At 41.0% G+C, this 19,273-nt stretch overlaps 2 protein-coding genes across 2 annotated transcripts; one reads left to right on the top strand and one right to left on the bottom strand.

Annotated features, from left to right (window-relative positions):
- Nucleotides 1-5,470: 5,470 nt before the first annotated feature.
- Nucleotides 5,471-8,076, bottom strand: LOC112088179 (meiosis-specific protein ASY2-like). Its single transcript, XM_024158460.1, has 5 exons — nucleotides 7,865-8,076; nucleotides 7,128-7,810; nucleotides 6,939-7,070; nucleotides 6,223-6,857; nucleotides 5,471-6,148 (listed from the first exon to the last, which is right to left on the bottom strand). Exons 1-5 carry the CDS (start codon nucleotides 8,074-8,076, stop codon nucleotides 5,471-5,473), a joined length of 2,340 nt encoding a protein of 779 aa, XP_024014228.1.
- Nucleotides 8,077-11,703: 3,627 nt separating this feature from the next.
- LOC18022293 (alkane hydroxylase MAH1) lies at nucleotides 11,704-13,257 on the top strand. The gene has a single exon (XM_006404581.2). It carries the CDS (start codon nucleotides 11,716-11,718, stop codon nucleotides 13,255-13,257), a length of 1,542 nt encoding a protein of 513 aa, XP_006404644.1. The 5' UTR covers nucleotides 11,704-11,715.
- Nucleotides 13,258-19,273: the final 6,016 nt, after the last annotated feature.

Here is a 19,273-nt window from a genome sequence, read left to right on the forward strand (position 1 = left end):
CGAGCTAATACTTACATTGCTGAAGAAGAACAAGAAGCTGCATACGAGCAAAGTTATTCAACGAAGCAACCCGAACGTCCGAAAGCCGCGACTAATGAGCCGCAGTCAGGATACGGTCGAGGATACGAGAATCGCAAGAAGTTCTACACAAACGCAATCCAACAACCGAACAAACAATGGAACAATAAGTGGGTCCATGGCGAAGAAGACCAAGACGAATCATTGTTCTGCGAGTTCCATAACCGTAGAGACCACAGCACCGAAGAAGGCAGACATCTGTGAGAATACCTACTCGGCCTATATCGAAAGGAACCAATCTCGGTCGATGATCTCCGACGTTCGAACGTGTCTAAGAGCGGCGGACAACTTTCAATTGACGATCTCCGTCGTTCACATATGCCTCGACCAAACAATGAACAGCTTGAGAAAGCACCCACCAAAGATCTACCAACTCCACCGGCTTTACCGACACTACCACCGCCACCACCAAATCCACCTGTTTTGCCTGAGCAACAGAAACGAAATTGTGATGACCGAGCACCAGAGAACCACGCTCCTAAGGCGCGGAAACGCGTCAACATGATAATGGGGGCCATCGAAGCTTGCAGTTATTCGGTCCGAGCCATCAAAGAGTACAGCAGACAGGCCGCCAGCACGCCCCATGCCCCGCATGATCCGCCGAAGGGAACGCCCTTGGTATTTACCGAGGCCGATACAATCGGGCTGCATAAACCACATAACGACGCCCTCGTCGTCGAGCTGCTCCTCGACGATGTCGAAGTTAGCCGCATTCTGGTCGATACGGGCAGCTCGGTTAACGTTATCTTCAAGGAAGCACTTGACCAACTCGAGTTAGCATCAGATAGGATTGAACCGTTAATCGAACCACTTACCGGATTCGATGGGGAACGTTGTATGACGGTCGGCATGGTCAACATTCCGATCTACGTCGGCGGAGTCGCAAAGATTATCAAGTTCCTTAACCTCGATAAACCGGCGATCTACAACGCTATTCTCGGAACACCTTGGCTACACGCAATGAAAGCAGTCGCCTCAACGTACCATCAATGCCTAAAGTTCCCGACTCCCGACGGTGTTTACACTCTCCGAGGAAACCAAGCCGTTGCTCGATCGTGCTACATAAACGAATGCAGACTTCATTCGGCCAACCAAGCTTGTGTTATTAGCTCGTTAGGACCGACTGAGAAGCTCATCGTCCCGAATACAAAACCTAAACAGGAGTCGATCGTTCAAGTTTGCATCGACGAACTAAGGCCAGAGCGTCAAGTCAGAATCGGCGCCGAGCTCGACCCAGTCATCCGCGAGCCAGTCATTCACTTTCTGAAACAGCATTCATCGACCTTCGCTTGGTCGGAAGAAGATATGCCCGGGATTGATCCACAGATCGCGTGTCACGAGCTCAACAATGATCCAACGTATAAGCCAATCAAGCAGAAACGCTGAAAGCTCGGACCAGAGAAAGCACAAGCCGTGAACGATGAGGTCGAGCGTTTACTCAAAGCCGGATCCATCACCGAAGTCAAATACCCAGATTGGTTAGCAAACCCCGTGGTCGTAAAGAAGAAGAACGGTAAATGGAGGATCTGCGTCGACTTTACCGACCTCAATAAGGCGTGTCCGAAAGATAGCTTTTCGTTGCCTCATATCGATCGCCTCGTGGAAGCGACTGCCGGGAACGAGCTACTCTCGTTTATGGATGCGTTCTCCGGGTACAATCAGATTCTTATGCACCCGCAAGATCGGGAGAAGACATCGTTCATCACGGATCGTGGCATCTACTGCTACAAGGTCATGCCCTTTGGCCTGAAAAACGCTGGAGCAACGTATCAACGACTGGTAAACCGGATGTTCGCGAGCCAGCTCGGGCGAACTATGGAAGTTTACATCGATGATATGCTCGTAAAGTCACTCGTCGCCTCCGATCACGTCGGCCATGTTCGCACATGTTTTGATATCTTGGATCAGTATGGTATGAAGCTAAATCCAACTAAGTGTACGTTCGGCGTGACATCTGGAGAGTTCCTCGAATACATTGTTACACGGCGAGGCATTGAAGCTAATCCAAAGCAGATCGCCGCTATTCTCGGGCTCCCGTCACCAACAACCAAACGTGAAGTTCAGCGACTTACCGGACGGATCGCAGCACTTAATCGGTTCATATCCAGATCGACGGATAAGTGCTTACCTTTCTACCAACTTCTTCGCGGTAACAAGCATCTCGAATGGAATGAGAAGTGTGAGGAAGCCTTCGCCGAGCTAAAGAAATACTTGTCCACTCCTCCAGTTTTATCCAAACCAGAAACCGGCGAGACACTTTATCTTTACATCGCGATTTCAGAATGCACAGTCAGCAGTGTTCTCGTTCGAGAAGATCGCGGCGAACAGAAGCCAATTTTCTACACAAGCAAGTCCCTCGATGGATCGGAGTATCGCAATCCGACTTTGGAGAAATTCGCCTTTGCCATTGTCATTTCTTCACGGAAGCTACGCCCGTACTTCCAGTCTCACGCGATCGTGGTCCTAACCGATTACCCTCTTTGTACCTTCCTTCATAACCCAAGTCAGTCCGGACGACTCGCTAAGTGGGCTATCGAACTCAGTGAATATGACATCAAATACCGCGACAGAACAGCAACGAAGTCTCAAGTCCTAGCAGATTTCTTGGTCGAACTCCCACCGGAGCTCGTCAAAGATAAGCCGGTCGTACAACCCTGGATTCTTCACGCCGATGGTTCATCGTCCCATAAAGGATCCGGAGTCGGAATTCGTCTAAAATCACCCGAAGGAGAAGTTATCGAGCAGTCGTTTCGTCTCGGCTTCCCAGCATCCAACAACGAAGCCGAGTACGAAGCATTGATTGCCGGACTACGACTCGCCAAAGGCATCGGCGCCGAGCACGTACACGCCTACTGCGACTCTCAACTCGTGGCTAACCAGTTTCACGGCGAATACGAGGCCAAGAACGACCGCATGGACGCATATCTCAAAGTCCTTAAGGATGTCGCTTTGGAGTTCTCTACCCTCGAGCTTACAAAGATACCTCGAGATGAGAATGCAACCGCCGACGCCTTAGCTGCTCTCGCGACTAATTCCGATCCTGACCTTCGGCGAACCATCCCAATTGCGGCAATTGAGCGACCAAGTATCGAGCCCGCTCCGAACTGCAACATCATTACAAGACGACGTGACTACGAAAACCAACCCAATCTCGCCCCACCACTCACCCGGAAGACGAAACCCAAAGGGGTCATTCCCGATCACGACAACAATCCCGAAGACGAATCTGAAGGACAACACGTTCCAATCGATATCGAGGCCGAAGGCGAGGACGAACCCGAAGATTGGACCTTAGAAATCGTGGGATACATCGGAGACGGAACAGTCCCTGCGGATAAATGGGCAGCTCGGTGCCTTAAAGCTCGCGCAGCTCGATATGTGGTCATTAAAGGTACTCTTCTCAGATGAGATGCTTCCGGTGTACGTTTGACTTGTGTTCGCGGCAACGACATCATGGAAGTAATGCAGAAGGTTCACGAAGGCGAAGGAGGCAATCATTCCGGAGCTCGGTCTTTGGCATTCAAGATCAAAAAAGCTGGCTATTACTGGCCCACTATGCTTTCTGATTGCGAGAAGTATACGGCATGCTGCGAGAAGTGCCAACGTCATGGTCTGATGATCAATCTTCCTACCGAGCTCCTGATGACCTCGACCGCACCATATCCTTTCATGCGCTGGGCAATGGACATCATCGGTCCCTTTCGCCGATCTACAACCCAGAAGCAGTATGTTCTGGTCGCCACGGATTACTTCACCAAATGGGTCGAAGCTGAAGCATACCTTGAGATCCATGGAATTGATGTCAAGAAGTTCGTCTGGAAGTTCATCATCTGCCGACACGGAGTCCCGTACGAGATCGTTACGGACAACGGAACCCAGTTCACTTCGATCATTTTCCAAGATTTTTGCGCCAAGTGGAAAATCCGACTAAGTTTCTCTACCCCGCGGTACCCGCAAGGAAACGGACAAGCCGAAGCCACAAACAAGACCATCATTGACGGACTAAAGAAACGACTCGATACCGCTAAGGGAACCTGGGCGGACGAACTTGACGGCGTCTTATGGTCTCACCGAACTACACCACGACGTTCAACCGGTCAATCACCATTCTTCCTTGCATATGGCGCAGAAGCTATGTGTCCAGCCAAACTCAACGTCCCAAGTATTCGCCGAACTATGCTTACCAAGCAACCCGACGCGAATAACAACATGATGATCGACGCACTCGACTTAGTCGAAGAACATCGCGAACTACCAAACAGCTTGCAGCTCGTTACTACAACAAAAAAGTTAAGGGCCGTCACTTTGAAGATGGCGATCTCGTACTTCGCAAAGTCTATCAAAACACAGAAGAAAAGAACGCAGGAAAACTTGGCGCGAACTGGGAAGGACCATATCAGATTATGAAGGTTGTTAAGCCCAGTGTTTATCAACTCATGAAGTAAGATGGAACTCCGATCCCGCGATCTTGGAACTCAATGCATCTCAAACGATACTACTACTAGTTCGTTTCGAGCATTGGAAAAAAAAAAAAAAAAAAAGCCTCCGAACTACTTAGTCGGAGCAAAAACCCCTTTTGTACTTAGAACTACGAATGGCTTGATCCCTTTAAAGGGTACGTAGGAAACTCGTTACCGAGTCCAGCTATAACATCAATAAAATTTTATTAAGTCAAATATGACTAAGTTTTAGTTCGGAACTCACAAGGGACCGAACTCCTTGTCTTTACATCGACTTCATGGCCAGTTGTTCGATAGCATTCCACATGAATACAAACTTAAAAGCCGAGATCCGTCTCGCGAGCACCCACATGGTGTCGTGGTTAAGCCACATATCAAAAGCCGGGCCCAGTCCCGCAGTTGAATTTCTAAGTCACCAAGAACAATAAGCCGAGCACATCTCGCATACTTAGGTTCGACTTAGAAAAACCTTGAACTCGTTTCGTGCGTTTACAGGAGTTCAAACTAGTTCACTCTTCCAGTACGAAACGATTCACTTGGGTTCCCCAGGCCGAGCTTAAACGCTCGCACAATAAGCCGAACTCCTCAGATTCGCAGCATAAGCCGAGTTCACAACACTCGCAAAACGTAAGCCGAATTATCGCAATTCGCTATCGAAAAATAAAAGTTGATTCAAATAGCATCTACGATATGCTGCTCTAGTACTTTAGCATTAATCACAAATCGTTACCGACGTAAGAGGGTCGAAAGCTAAGTTAGATACCGATCTACTACTTTAAGAAAACAAGAAAAAAGACGGAAGATCATATAATTAAAAACCTCCCGAGAGGCAAATAAAGTCAAAACCCACCAAGGGCTCGGAATAAGAGTTACAAAAGGAAAACCCATGCAAGGGCAGTTAAGTTCGAGAATAAAATAAGAACAGGAAAAGATTAAACGGTCTTCGAAGCAGCAGCGTTAAGTATGTCCTCGTTTGAGCCGAACTGCTCACCCCTCGCAGGATCCTGCACGCTCTGGGTCACGTTCGCAACCGGAATATCATCTTCCTCCACGAACGGAGACATCCTCTTGTCCTCCTCGGTGAGAACGCAAGCATCGATTGCATGGAAGTCCTCCAGCGCCTTGGCGTGTTTTGCTTCAATATCGGCAACCATTTCTGGCGGGACCTCGTACAAGCCCTTCTTCCGCAACTGCTTGATGAAACCGAGAACTCCCGTAAGTTGGTTGACCACCAAATACGGCTTGCGAGCACGGTCCGTGTCGTCCAAACTATGGATAACTTTTTCCAGGCGTTCGCAAGCCGTGTCATGGACTTTTCTCGCTCGGCCCTTCCAACGTGCAACCAATTCTCGTAGCCTCTCTCGGTCTTTCTCGAACTCCCTCGCCAGCATATTTTGAGCCTCAGTCATTTCGGCTCTCACCGCCTTTAGCTCCGCACTCTCCTGTTTTAATAACTCCATCGAAGAGTGCAAGGTTTCATTGATTTGGGGCTCGGTCGCAAGACGTTCCTCCGCTCTCGTAACCCTTTCCTCGAGCTCGGTGACCCTCACTTGCTCGTCAAACAGTGCCACCTCGTAAGCGGCAACTAGATTGTTGGTTTGGCTAGCAAGCTGCGGAAAAGAAATCTCGAATCAGAATTCACACTTAAGATAATTAAATAAAGAGAGTAGAATCAGAAGGTTACCACAGCAGTTGTACGTGCGATTCCCTTGTACATGTTAGGGAACCGGAGCTCGGGGACCGATGGGAGACTCGGGACCTCGGTCGAGATTTTATGGTATAGTTCGGCACAAGCATCAACGTTCTCCTCGAAGGGGGTTTCTTCGTCGTAGTCAAAGAAAACCTTGGCCCTTTTAGCTGGCTCTGAGCCTGGAGATCCTTCGGTCTGGTCCCTTTCCTGTCTTTTTCTGGACCGAGAGGCTTCACCTCGATCCTGAGGTAGTGCAAGATCCGACGTTACGGCTGTGGGTGGCTCGGCTTCAGCAGGAGCATCTTGTGCTCGGGAGGAATCTTCAGTCCTCTTAGTCTTCTTCGAAGACTTCTTCTTTTTCAGCTTTCTCTGACCAGCATGGTCAGGGGAGTTCGCGGCGAGCTGCGGATCCTCAGGTTGCACCTGGACCACGTCGGTGGCAGCGATAGGGTTCAGAACCGTTTCAGTCGGTTCTTCCTCGTCAAAAAGAGTGGGAATTTCATCCAAGGAAAGCATTCTGGCAGCTCGGGATCGTTTAGCTTGCGGCTTCGGTGTCCTACGTCTAGAAGGGGCTCGGGGCCTATTAGCTCGCGCCTTTGGTTTTCGTGGCTTTGGTTCTCGGGCGGAACCTGAAAGGAAAATATATTAAGGAGGAGTTCGGAGTAAATTCAAAATCAGAGAAGTAAAAAGAAAGAACTCAAGAGACAAACCTGCTTTCTTAGCTCGACGATCGAGAATTTCCTCCCAAACTTCAGGCCAGCGATGCTTGCCGGCTTCGCTGAAGGTTGCTTCGAACTCGGAGGTGAGTCCGGAATTGAGGATGAGACTTGGGAGATGACGACCTGCGAAGACCCGAGAAAGAATTAGTCAGATACAGAAATGAAAAATTAACAAAGTACAAGTTCGTCTAGAGCTACCAATCGGAATCTTCCACTCCGATTGAACTGGGATGTCAGAGTTGCTGACAGTGAGATCGTTCATCTCTAGGAAAAAGTATAAGGACTCCCAGTCGTTGAATTTACTGGGTTTGGGACCGGTCACTATGTTCTTCTTCGGCTTAGCATTAGCAGCGAAGAACCATTCCTTGGACTTATGGATGTTCACCGAGAAGAGATCTTCGAACAATCGGCTGGAAGGAAGTTGGCCGAGTTCGTCGCACAAAGTAACAAACCCCACATAGTTCGTCACTGAGGCTGGCATCACTTGTGAGAGAGCTACACCATGCCAATTACAATACCCGAGAAGATGAGAGGGGATTGGAAGTGTGAGTCTGCACTGCGTGAAATAATTTAGATAGACGCAGAGAAAGCCTTCGGGCACGTCCCACCGCTGATCCCCGGCTTCGGGGATTATGAAGGCGACCTGACCTAAGAGCCCATTTTCCTCGAGCACGGCCTGGATAGCGCCCGAAGAAACCGAGGAGGACAGTACGTTGTTGGGGCGAACGACCCTTCGTCTCGGAAGAGGCGGTGAAGCATGGTTCACCGCTTCAAGGTTGTCCTCGGCGATTTCTGCTTCATTGGCGTCAGCTTCCTGACCCTCTCCTTCAGGTTCTTCGACCTCCTCGATCTCGTGGTCGATACTGCCAGCGTTCGGTCAAACGCGAGCTCCTGTCTCGCGAGTTTCTGCTGTCAACCGTTCGGTAGCCTCGACTCTAGGTCTAGCACGGCTACTGCTCGCCTCCACTGACTTGGAATTCTTACGAACTAACTGTGGAAGGTTGCTTTCTTCCTGAGACGAGTTCGATTGATGAGGATTCGAAGAGGAGGAGCTCGGTTCAGAAGATTCGCGTCGATCTTCTGGAAGGATTTGATTGGAAGATGAGTTAATGGAAGAACTGGAAGACATTTTGAGTTCGGAAGAACAGATTTAAAGGAGACCTAAGAAGAATGAAGAACAGCTTGAAAATCAACCGGAAAAGATTGAAGATCGAACGGAAAGTTTGAAGATAGCTCGGAAAAATCAAGGGTTCGCGGCGGCGAGCGTTGAAGAGACGAGAGGAAACAAAGAACAAAAGCTAGAGAGAGAAATGAAATCTAGAGAGAAGGGAGAGCAGCGTACCTTATACATGCTTGAGGCGAGAATAATGAATGCGAGAAGAAGTTTGCCTTTATACACAGTGGGAATCGTGGGTTCCTCGATTTTCGCAAAGATCCCGTAATTCACGCGCCTCATTGAAGACAGGGGCGAAACGTCCGGGAATGCGAATCGATGGCAGTTGCCGAGCTCGGTTCGTGATCCATTAACTAAGAAATGAGTTCGACTGAAAGTCATCCCCTTTCACCGAACTGAAGGGGGGGGGGCTAACTGTTGGAGGTGAAAACCGCACCCCGGTTTTCTCCGGTACAAACCGAGATCGGCAAACCATAAGCCTGGTTTACGAAGGGACGTACCGAGAAAAGATGGGCCGAACAAAGATGGGCCGAATACGGCCCATCGGGCCGAGGTCGGTAAGAAACCTCTCGAAGAAATAGAGAGTTTCCATGAGCTCGGTCGAAACAGGAAAGTTTACTAATGGAAAAAAGAAACTTGGGAGAGAAAAAGAAAGGAACCGAGAGAAAAGGAAACTCCTCTCGGTCCCATATCGTCTAAGGCAGGCTTGAAGACCGACTTAGGAGATATATATAAAGGGAGACGAATCGACACCAGAGAACACAAGTTATTTCCCGAGAAGACTTAAAGACTGAGAACTCATTACAATAGCTTCTTAATCGCATTAAGTCTTAGTTCGTTATTACCTATCAAAATAACCGAACTCAGTTGTATTTTGCTTGATTCGATCTAATAAAACCGAGCTTCCGATCTAAATTACTGTTTAGTCCCTTGTCGATATTTGCATATCAACAATTGTTATTAATTATGTGCATCTAGTAATATTAATATTAATACTTAAACATGCTAGTATATATTTATTTGTGATATTATGAGTTTACACTCAATGACGATATATAAAATATATATACAGATTTTTCTCAACTTACATGATATAATAGATGTACAAACCACTAAGCCAGTTTGGAGTATACATAAGAAAAATTACTTTCATATAATCTAGCAGTCCGAGCCAAACAGCGACATAACTATTAAAAATAGGAGAACTGAATGAAATATGAAGTTCAAACTTGAATTTAGAAGGGGAAAGAATGTCGACCATTAATTTGATTGGTGCATACGTCATATTCATCAGATTCATATAGTTAGTCTTGAAATGAGAAACGTTGAGTTGATGAACTGGTTAAGTCCGTCTGAGAGCTTCAAACTCCGAGTATATGTTGGAGGTGAAAACCGCACCCCGGTTTTCTCCGGTACAAACCGAGATCGGCAAACCATAAGCCCGGTTTACGAAGGGACGTACCAAGAAAAGATGGGCCGAACAAAGATGGGCCGAATACGACCCATCGGGCCGAGGTCGGTGAGAAACCTCTCGAAGAAATAGAGAGTTTCCATGAGCTCGGTCGAAACAGGAAAGTTTCCTAATGGAAAAAGGAAATTTGGGAGAGAAAAGGAAAGGAACCGAGAGAAAAGGAAATTCCTCTCGGTCCCATATCGTCTAAGGCAGGCTTGAAGACCGACTTAGGAGATATATATAAAGGGAGACGAATCGACACCAGAGAACACAAGTTATTTCCCGAGAAGACTTAAAGACTGAGAACTCATTACAATAGCTTCTTAATCGCATTAAGTCTTAGTTCGTTATTACCTATCAAAATAACCGAACTCAATTGTATTTTGCTTGATTCGATCTAATAAAACCGAGCTTCCGATCTAAATTACTGTTTAGTTCATTGTTGATATTTGCATATCAACAATATAGGGCTCAAAACCGCTGGTATCGCAGACTTGGAAGAATTTTCTTGCGATCTTGATCTCACCATGTAAATTAAAATAAACATGTATTTATGTAAATTAAAATGATAAATTACACTGAATCCAATAAAAAAAATTGATAATTAGATGATAAACGCGGCCGAGAATCGTCAATGGCGCTTAGAACCGCGTAAATAACTAAACATCTAAATTCAATGCACAAAAGATTTTTTTTTTTCTTTTCATAGCAAAAAAAAAGATTTACTATGGTAGATTGCCGTCTGATGTCTATTCAAACTAGTGGGTTTATTCAAATTTAATGAGACTGCAATTATTTCACCATTATGACTCGAATAATTAGTACGTACGATGACATTTAACTTAGTCATCATGCGACCCATTATCTATACCGTAACATGGGTCCGGCCGCCCATGCTCCATGCTCTATACTCCATGCCATGTACGTTTGACCGATATGAAGTTCTCTGAACCAACATACCATGACAAGATTGGAGTTATGTCGCCAGCTACAAAAGTCGTGTAATGCGCTAGTTAATATGATGTAGCCCTTATGCGTCACGTGTCTAATTGTCTATGGATATATATGGGGTCTAATTTTGTCCATATTAAAAAAAATTGTAGCTCTATGTAATTTTGTTTTTCAAAAAAAAAAAAAAAAAAAAGAGAACTGTTTTCTAAGTAGAAGATATAATTTTATAGAGGAAAGAAGAACAACTATAAGAAGACTAACAAGGATTGGAATACATAGAATTATTGTTGGAAACGGAATTATGTTACTAGTATTAATTTTCTTTAAGAATTATATAATTTATTAGGATATATTTAAGATATTTTAAATCATTAAAATATTATATTTAAAATTTATTATTATGATTGAAAAAATAAATTTATCATCATATTTTGTTTGAGACCTCGAAAGTATTAAGACTGATATATGTAGTTGGTTGTTTTTTTTTTCTCATTTCAGCTATTGATGAGTTACTAAGATTTCCAACCAATCACCACTTTCATATGCTTATAACGGTTTCAGTTAGATAATAAATCACGGTTAGATGTTTGTTAGTTACCATGGTTGAATAAAATTTTGGCTCTCGTTCAATTTGAAGGAGAACACTATTTGTCTTTCTTTTGTTTGAAAGTCTTAGTGGAATATACAGAGAATCTTTGTAAGTCTACGGTAGATGAAATAAGAACCAACTATTAGAAGAGTAACAAGGATTGGATTACATTATATTATTTTTTCTTAATTCCTAAATTATTGTTGGAAACAAAATTATTGTTACCTTTTATAAGATGTATTCTCCAGTTTTCCAATTTTCTCTTCAAATCTGCCCAATGTTGCGATTAAAATTTTACCTGGTTACTTGATTATTCCCAACAAGAGTACCAACATATGTAAATATGTAAAAAATACACACACGGATAATCGGCTGGTAGCACAAAATTATTGCTTGAAATATTGTGTAATGCGCTCATTAATATGATGTCGTCTAAAAAAAACATTATTTATATATCTTTTGTTCAAAGTTTTAATGGATATGCAGAGAATCTGTAAAGTCTGCTGTCCCTAATAACTATAAATATACCAAAGAGTTCAATCAAGTTTATTGTCTCTCTATCTTTGGTAATTTCCAAGAAAAAACAAACCTTTTCTAACTAATGGCTTACATAGGCTTACTTGAAGTCTTTATAGCTATCCTTATCTACATTTTTTTCCATTTCTTGATCCACAAGAAACCCCACAAAATCTTACCTAGAAACTGGCCTCTTCTTGGGATGCTTCCTGGTGTGGTCGTCATGCTTCACAGGATTAATGGCTATCTCGCAGAGATTCTCGAAGTCTCCAACTTGACTTTTGTATTCAAAGGCCCATGGTTCTCTGGAATGAACATGTTGATCACTGCAGATCCTGCAAACGTTCAACACGTTTTCAGTTCCAACTTCTCTAATTATGACAAAGGATCGGAGTTCAAAGAGATGTTTGATTTTCTAGGAGAAGGCATCTTCACTGCTGACTCGAAACTCTGGGAGGAAATGAGGAGATCCTCTCTGGTCATGCTAAGCCATCAAGGGTTTCAAAGCTTCTCACTGAAGACCATTGCGAGTAAAATCAAGAACGGGCTTGCGCCAGTTCTTGATCATTTTGCTGAGGCGAATACAGTTTTCGATTTACAAGACGTGTTCCAGAGGTTAGCATTCGATGTAACCCTTACGCTGGTAACGGGTTACGATTCTAATTCTCTTTCCATTGAAATGCCGAAGAACGACTATGCGAAAGCTATGGATGATGCTGAAGAAGTGGTTGTAGTTAGGCATGTTAAGCCTATGATATTGTGGAAGATGCAAAACTGGATTGGACTGGGAGGAGAGAAGAAGATGACAAAAGCTAATGCTACTTTTGACAGATCTTGTGCGGAGTATATATCTGCAAAGAGAGAGGAGATAATAAGTCAGAGGATTCATCAACACTCCACAATTGAAGAGAAAGCTCATGATGTGGATTTATTAAGCTTCTATATGAATCTAGATACTTCCAAGTACGAACTTTTGAACCCTAAAGACGATAACTTCCTCAAAGACATCATCAAGAGTTTCATGCTTGCCGGAAGAGACGCCATTGCCACAACTCTCACTTGGTTCTTCTGGCTTCTCTCCAAGAACCCTGAAGCTGTGACAAAGATCCGTGAAGAGATAAAAAATAATCAACCAAGATCCGGCAAGAGTTTCGATCCAGACAAGATAAGCAAGATGGTGTATTTACATGGTGCATTGTGTGAAGCATTAAGGCTCTACGCTCCAATCCCGTTCGAGCGAAAGTCTCCCATAAAGCAAGATGTGCTTCCGAGTGGACACAAAGTAGATGCAAACTGGAAGATTTTATTTTCTGTCTATGCGTTGGGGAGAATGAAAGCCGTGTGGGGAGAGGACGCGTCTGAATTCAAACCAGAGAGATGGGTCTCTGAGAGAAATGGAGGCTTAAAACATGAACCTTCTTTCAAGTTCTTCGTGTTTAATTCTGGCCCAAGAAACTGCTTGGGGAAAAAATTGTCTTTCTTGCAGATGAAGATAGTAGCTGCTGAGATCATACAAAACTATGATATCAAGGTCGCTGAAGGGCACACAATCGAGCCAGCTTCTTCCATAGTTCTTCACATGAAACATGGCCTCAAAGTCACAGTTGCTAAGAGATGCTTGGTTTAATAAACTCAAAGGACCATATTATCATAGTCCTACTTGTAATAAATCATCCCCTATATATTTTATAATTTGAAAATTAATTATGTATCAATCTCAGGTCCTTTTATAAAGATCTTCGCATATTAGGTTGTGTAATTCTCACTTATGAAATAAACGATATTTCTATATACTAAAACCATGTCTTAGTTCATATCGAAATGTAATGGAGAGTCTAACGCTAGGATTGTATCGCTTTTAAACAACATCTTTAGATATGGCTAATTAGAGTTCAAAGGCTCTGACAACAGCCTTAGAGGGTTTTGAAGACTCTGATATGATGGAGTATCTTAATGAAACATATGAAGACAGAGTTCAACAAACGAGCCATCACTCCGGTGGTTCGAACTTGTAAAATCTTTGTCTTTTTTCAATTCTTGCTCAACTGATATTGTGTGTGTAATTCAAGAGTGAATATAAGTTCAATTTGGTATCAGAGTAGGTTATAAGATCTAAAGGCTCTTTCATCAACAAGATAGCATGGGGAAGGATAGATATGGAGAAGTTTGATGGGAAAGTGTATGGATAAAGAACTCATACATAATGAAACTATTAGCTTTTGGTCCGTCTTTATTTTCATGTGCCAAAGCTATTGTAAAATTTTATTCGTTCATCTTGAGCCCAAAATGAAATGAATGAGTAGTTGATCAATAAAAAAAATAATAATAATGAAATTAGAGATCTCCTTAAACGTCGTCACAATTAGGATCAAAAAAATTTTACTAAAAGAAAGGAGATTACATCATTCAGTAATCACTGATTAAGCCATTCGCAAAATTAAGAACAATGAATTTGTAATTTAAGTAATCCCAATATAGTTTGATAACTTTACCTGCTTTGAGGTCTAAATGTTGCCTAATAGCACTCCATCTAGATTCGAGAAAATAATTTTCTGTGTCAGTGTATCTTAGGGCAAAAAAGTATGTAATGTTCTTAACAATGTCTAAGACTTCGACTTCAATACCATTTCGTAAACTCTCTTTTGTAACATTTATCATCTTTCTTAAGACAGAGAGCATTTGGTTTTTCGGTATTAACATACGACAATGTTTGTTAATATCACTATTTGTCTATTGGGCGGACCAATGTTCAATGTGTCCAATCCATTTTGTTCATAGGAAAAATTGGACAAAGCCTATATCAATTCGTTTCAAAAATAGATTTGTCCATGACCGATCCAAAATGTGTTGGACACAGAAAGACTATAGATCGTCCACCCATTTTGATAGCTCTAGAATTACTTAGCGAGGAAGTCTTAAGGAAGCTCACAACACTATCATGACAAACATACATATTTATTAAAAAAAAAGTATAATCTTAAAACAAGCCAAAACCACATAGATAATACAACTATCCAACACACTATCCATAGAACACATAGTTCCTTATATTCAACTGCCAAACACCCGAGATGACCAGCGGTCACACAGACAGGCTGCAGTCACTCAGACGGATATATCCAACGGGCACACAGACAGCTACTCCACGAGCTACAACTCGACCATACTTGAAGGTAGTCTATGTCCCGAAGACACTTTATATTCTATACCCGAAGATAATTTATATCCCGAAGACACTTTACATTCCATACCCAAAGTAATCTATGTCCCGAAGACACTTCACATTCCATATCTGAAGATAATTTATGTCCCGAAGACACTTCACGAGGGCTCGCCGAAACCCTCCTAGCGGTGAGACAGTTGGCCCCTATAGGCACCACCCTGCCCCAACAATCAAATCTGACCCACAAGGGTCTTTTGTGGCGGATACCTAACAATTCTATTATATTAAACATCCTTTTACAAGTACAACCAACACTAGTTTTAATATACTCTTTTCGTTTCTTAAGTGCACATTCGATGATGAGTTATGATATGTTTCCAGAGAAAACAAGTTAACAAACAAGGTTCATATTTAGGGTCTATAGATTAAAGTCTAATTCAGATTACTTCTATATCATTCCGCCAGCAACCATCAATCATCAATAATCAATTAACATAGATTAGGTCATATCAGTTCTATCAACCCTAAAAAACAGATCTAAGTTTTGGTTTAAGAAAAGACTAACTACAGATAAATATGAATGAAAGAGAGGGTGAAGCAGGAAATCCTCACAGATGCCTTTATAGAAGAAGATACACTTTTTACTCCTCTTTGGACAGATCCGGACATCCGGTACGAAAACGGTAATATCTCCTAGCTCAGATCTCCGATCGGGACGAACTCGGTCTTCTTAGAAAGCTGGCACTCGGGGCTTCATTTTGATGGGTATATCGTCACTTGGCTACTTACGGTTCGCCGGGAAATCGTCCTGTAAGGAGGCAGCGGCAGCTAAAGTTTTAGAGAGAAGAAAAGAGAAGCAGGTGAAATAGGAGAGAGAAGTGGCCAAACGAGAGATGAAGAGAAAGAGAGCCACGGTGAGATAGAGAGAAGGATTATGGTGTGGCTGAGAGAATGAGGAAAGAATAGAGAATCTGGCTAGGGTTTCTAAAAGTGAGACTGAGAGATTAGAGAGGTAGTTATAGTTAGAGTTAATTTAGATGGACTGGACTTAAATGAGCTTTTGAAAGAGATTAGAAAATTTTTTAATAAAAAGAAATAAGAAAGGAATGGTGTATTCAAATTAAACCGAATTTTAGAAACTGGTAACAACCGGCATTTGGCGTATTGAAAGTCTGATTGTTACAATTTAATAGCTTTTTTTATATGATCATATCAGGGTTTAGTCGGAAGTCATCCATCTTAAACTTTTAACTAATAATAATATATGAGAAAGACTGAGAGAGAGAGAGGCAAAGAGATTGGAAACCTGATTTGCAAAATAAATATGTTTTATATACAGTTCTTGCCTAAAGTAATGTTATTTTTCTTTTTATAACTTTTATTAATTTTACTTTTATATATAACTTTGATCATATCAGGCTCTGCATTTTTATAGTTCTTATTTTCTTAAAATTTAACTATAAGGACAAATAGCTCCTTAAAGAGCTTTTGTAAATTTAGTATTATAACTAATCTGTATATCAAACTAGTTAATTTTTTTATTACTCTTTTTCGTAATCTTAATAGGTGAGAAATATTTAAATTACTTCATATATTATATATAATTAAACTTTGAATTTCTAGACACCACAAATGCAAGATAAATACAAGTGTAAAAACCAAAATAGCACCAAGGCATGACATAGACTGAAAAAAGTTTTATTAATAGCACTATTTACAAAATTAATTAACTACATAACAAAAAAAAAATGAGTGAAAATTTTCAAAATAACAATGATCATGTGACATATTGACTAAGTTACTATTTATGTCATTAGCAACTTTTCTGTTTAAATCTTTTAGAGTAATTGCATATTGGTAAGATCCCTTATCAAATTTTTGTTTGCATTCATTAGTGAGATATCTCATAAATATAATTTTTTTTGTAAATTTTAGTAGTTAATTTTAAAAAACTTATGATAAAATTTATCATTAGTTCACTAATCATCCTTATATTAAATCTGTTGTGAATCAAGAACGAAAAAAGCAATAAACTATAGAAAGAAATCGCAATTGAGGTAAACATCCTTTTAGGTTTTCTTTATTGATTGTGCGAATGATCAATTACAAATCCCTAAGTCTGTATTTATAACCTCAAAAAACCGACTACCAAATCCACCAGAAAAAAGAAATCCTAAGTCTAGCCTTCGGCTCGTTACATTTCTTAGCTCACTTTAGCAGGACCCCTTAAAAATATTTTTGTCACCAAGAAACAACAAAATCTTAAGTATATTTATTTATATTAATCATTTTTATTTATTTATAACATCTATAATAGTAAATAGTTTCATATTCATAACAATATTTTCATATATATGTCAATACTTTCGTATTCATGTTAAATATTTTCATATTCATTTAATATTATTACATTAACCTTAAATAATATTAGTTAAACATCATTTTAATATATTAGCATATATAAAATAATGTGATAGTTAGATAATTTTAATTTATGATTCATAAAAAGAAAATTTAACCTATTTAATTGATATCTTAAACTATTGGGTATATATATATAGTTGACTAAAAACCTTATTTGGTATATGATTTGCAACAAAAAAAAAAATCTAAAAACTAGTAAAGAGACATGTGTCTCTATGTGAGAAATTCTCAAGAGGTTCTCAAAACATCTTATTCGGTTTTAAGGTTTTTGCATTAGTTTTTTTTTAAATTTTTATTAGATTAAGTTAAAACATTCATTAAAACCCTTAATGGAGATGCTCTTAATTTAATTTAGTATACGTTGACAAAATTATGAGATTCATTTTTAATGATTCTAGATACGTATAAATATTATACTTACAAGCTATATTGAAAATACATATCTATACATATAGATACGAGTATACTAAACATGTAAAATGGCTTTGACATTGGGAAAGCGGACTAAAATATTATAAATGAATTAAAAGATCTATTATGTAAGAAATATTTACTAAGATTTAGGAAAGGTTCCCAAAAAAAATTACATTTTTTGAAGAATTTTTTTGAAAAAAGAAACATTTTTTTATAAAGAATGTCTTCCTTATTTTATTTTAATATATGTAGGTTTATTAAATTATAATATTTTGTCGTAAGTCAGTGTTTTAATCATTTATTTTGAGTTAATATGAGAAAAAAAAACTAATGGTGCGATTTTTAGAAGAAAACAAAAATGTGTTATTTTAGACTACGAAGTTTTTATATCAACTATCAATCTGATCCAAACACATGCATGCCTACTGTCTTTGATGTGTTTCAAAAGTAATTCAAACAAAAACCACTAACTTAATGTGAAGGTCAAGCTTTTAGTTTTAAGCCTAAAAGGCAGATGAGAAATGTAACAACCCGACCTTTGGTACGCCAAATGTCGGTTGTTACTTGTTACCAGTTTCTAATTTCAGTTTACTTTGATTAAACTATTTTTTTTTTTAATTAATCTTTTTCTAATTTTTTTATTTCTTGCCAAACCCATTAGTCCAGCCCAGTCCAACTAAACTAAAGTCTAACTATATATACTTTTTTAATTTCTCATTCTCATTTTTGGAAATCCTAGCCACATTCTTCTCCTCTCTTCTCCTTCTCTAAGCCACGCTATCCTCCCTCTCTCTATCTCACCATGGCTCTCTTCCTCTCTTTCTCCTTCGCCTGCCTCTCTCTTTTCCCTCACTTGCTTCTCTCTTCCAATTTCTAAAACCCTAGCCGCCGCCGTCTCTTTCCATGACGATTTTTCGGCGAACTGTGATGAGCCACGTGATAAATTACCTATCAAATTGAAATTAACCCCGAGTGTTAGCTTTCTAAGACGACCAAGTTCACCCCGATCGGAGATCTGTGTCAGGAGTTATCTCCATTTTCGTGCCGGGTATCCATATCTGCCCAAAGAGAAGGAAAAGTGTATCTTCTTCCAGAAAGATATCGGGGAGGACTTCTTGTTTCACCCTCTCTTTCACACTCATGTTTATGGTAGTTAGTCTCTTCTTAAACCAAGTACTAGATCTGCTTGCTAGGGTTTTAGATTATTAGGACATGGATCTCTATTGACTGTGTGTTTATGATTGCTGGTTGCTAGTAGAATGTTAAATAATGAATCTGAATATGGATCTGAATCTATGGAACCCTAAAATATGAATTGATTGTGTTTGATATGGATCTACTCTGTTTGAGATAAACTAGGTTGTGTGATATAAAACTGTTAGATCCCCGACTTATATGTTGTGATCTGTCGGTGTTGTTTGCTGAGTTAGTGCTGTCTGTGTGACCGTGGCACTAGCCCAACGGTGGGAGAAGGTACGCCGATCCTTCCAAACCAGTCTGTGTGACCTGAGGCCTGTCAGTTGTGACTGCCTGTGCCATGTCTGTGGTGACATGAGATCCTTTTCTGTGGTGACATGAGATCCTTTTCTGTGGTGACATGAGATCCTTTTATGTGGTGATTGAGGGGTGGAGTGTCTTGGCT

The sequence above is a fragment of the Eutrema salsugineum genome, unplaced genomic scaffold, assembly GCF_000478725.1.
Source record: "Eutrema salsugineum unplaced genomic scaffold, Eutsalg1_0 scaffold_15, whole genome shotgun sequence".
Classification (NCBI taxonomy): domain Eukaryota; kingdom Viridiplantae; phylum Streptophyta; class Magnoliopsida; order Brassicales; family Brassicaceae; genus Eutrema; species Eutrema salsugineum.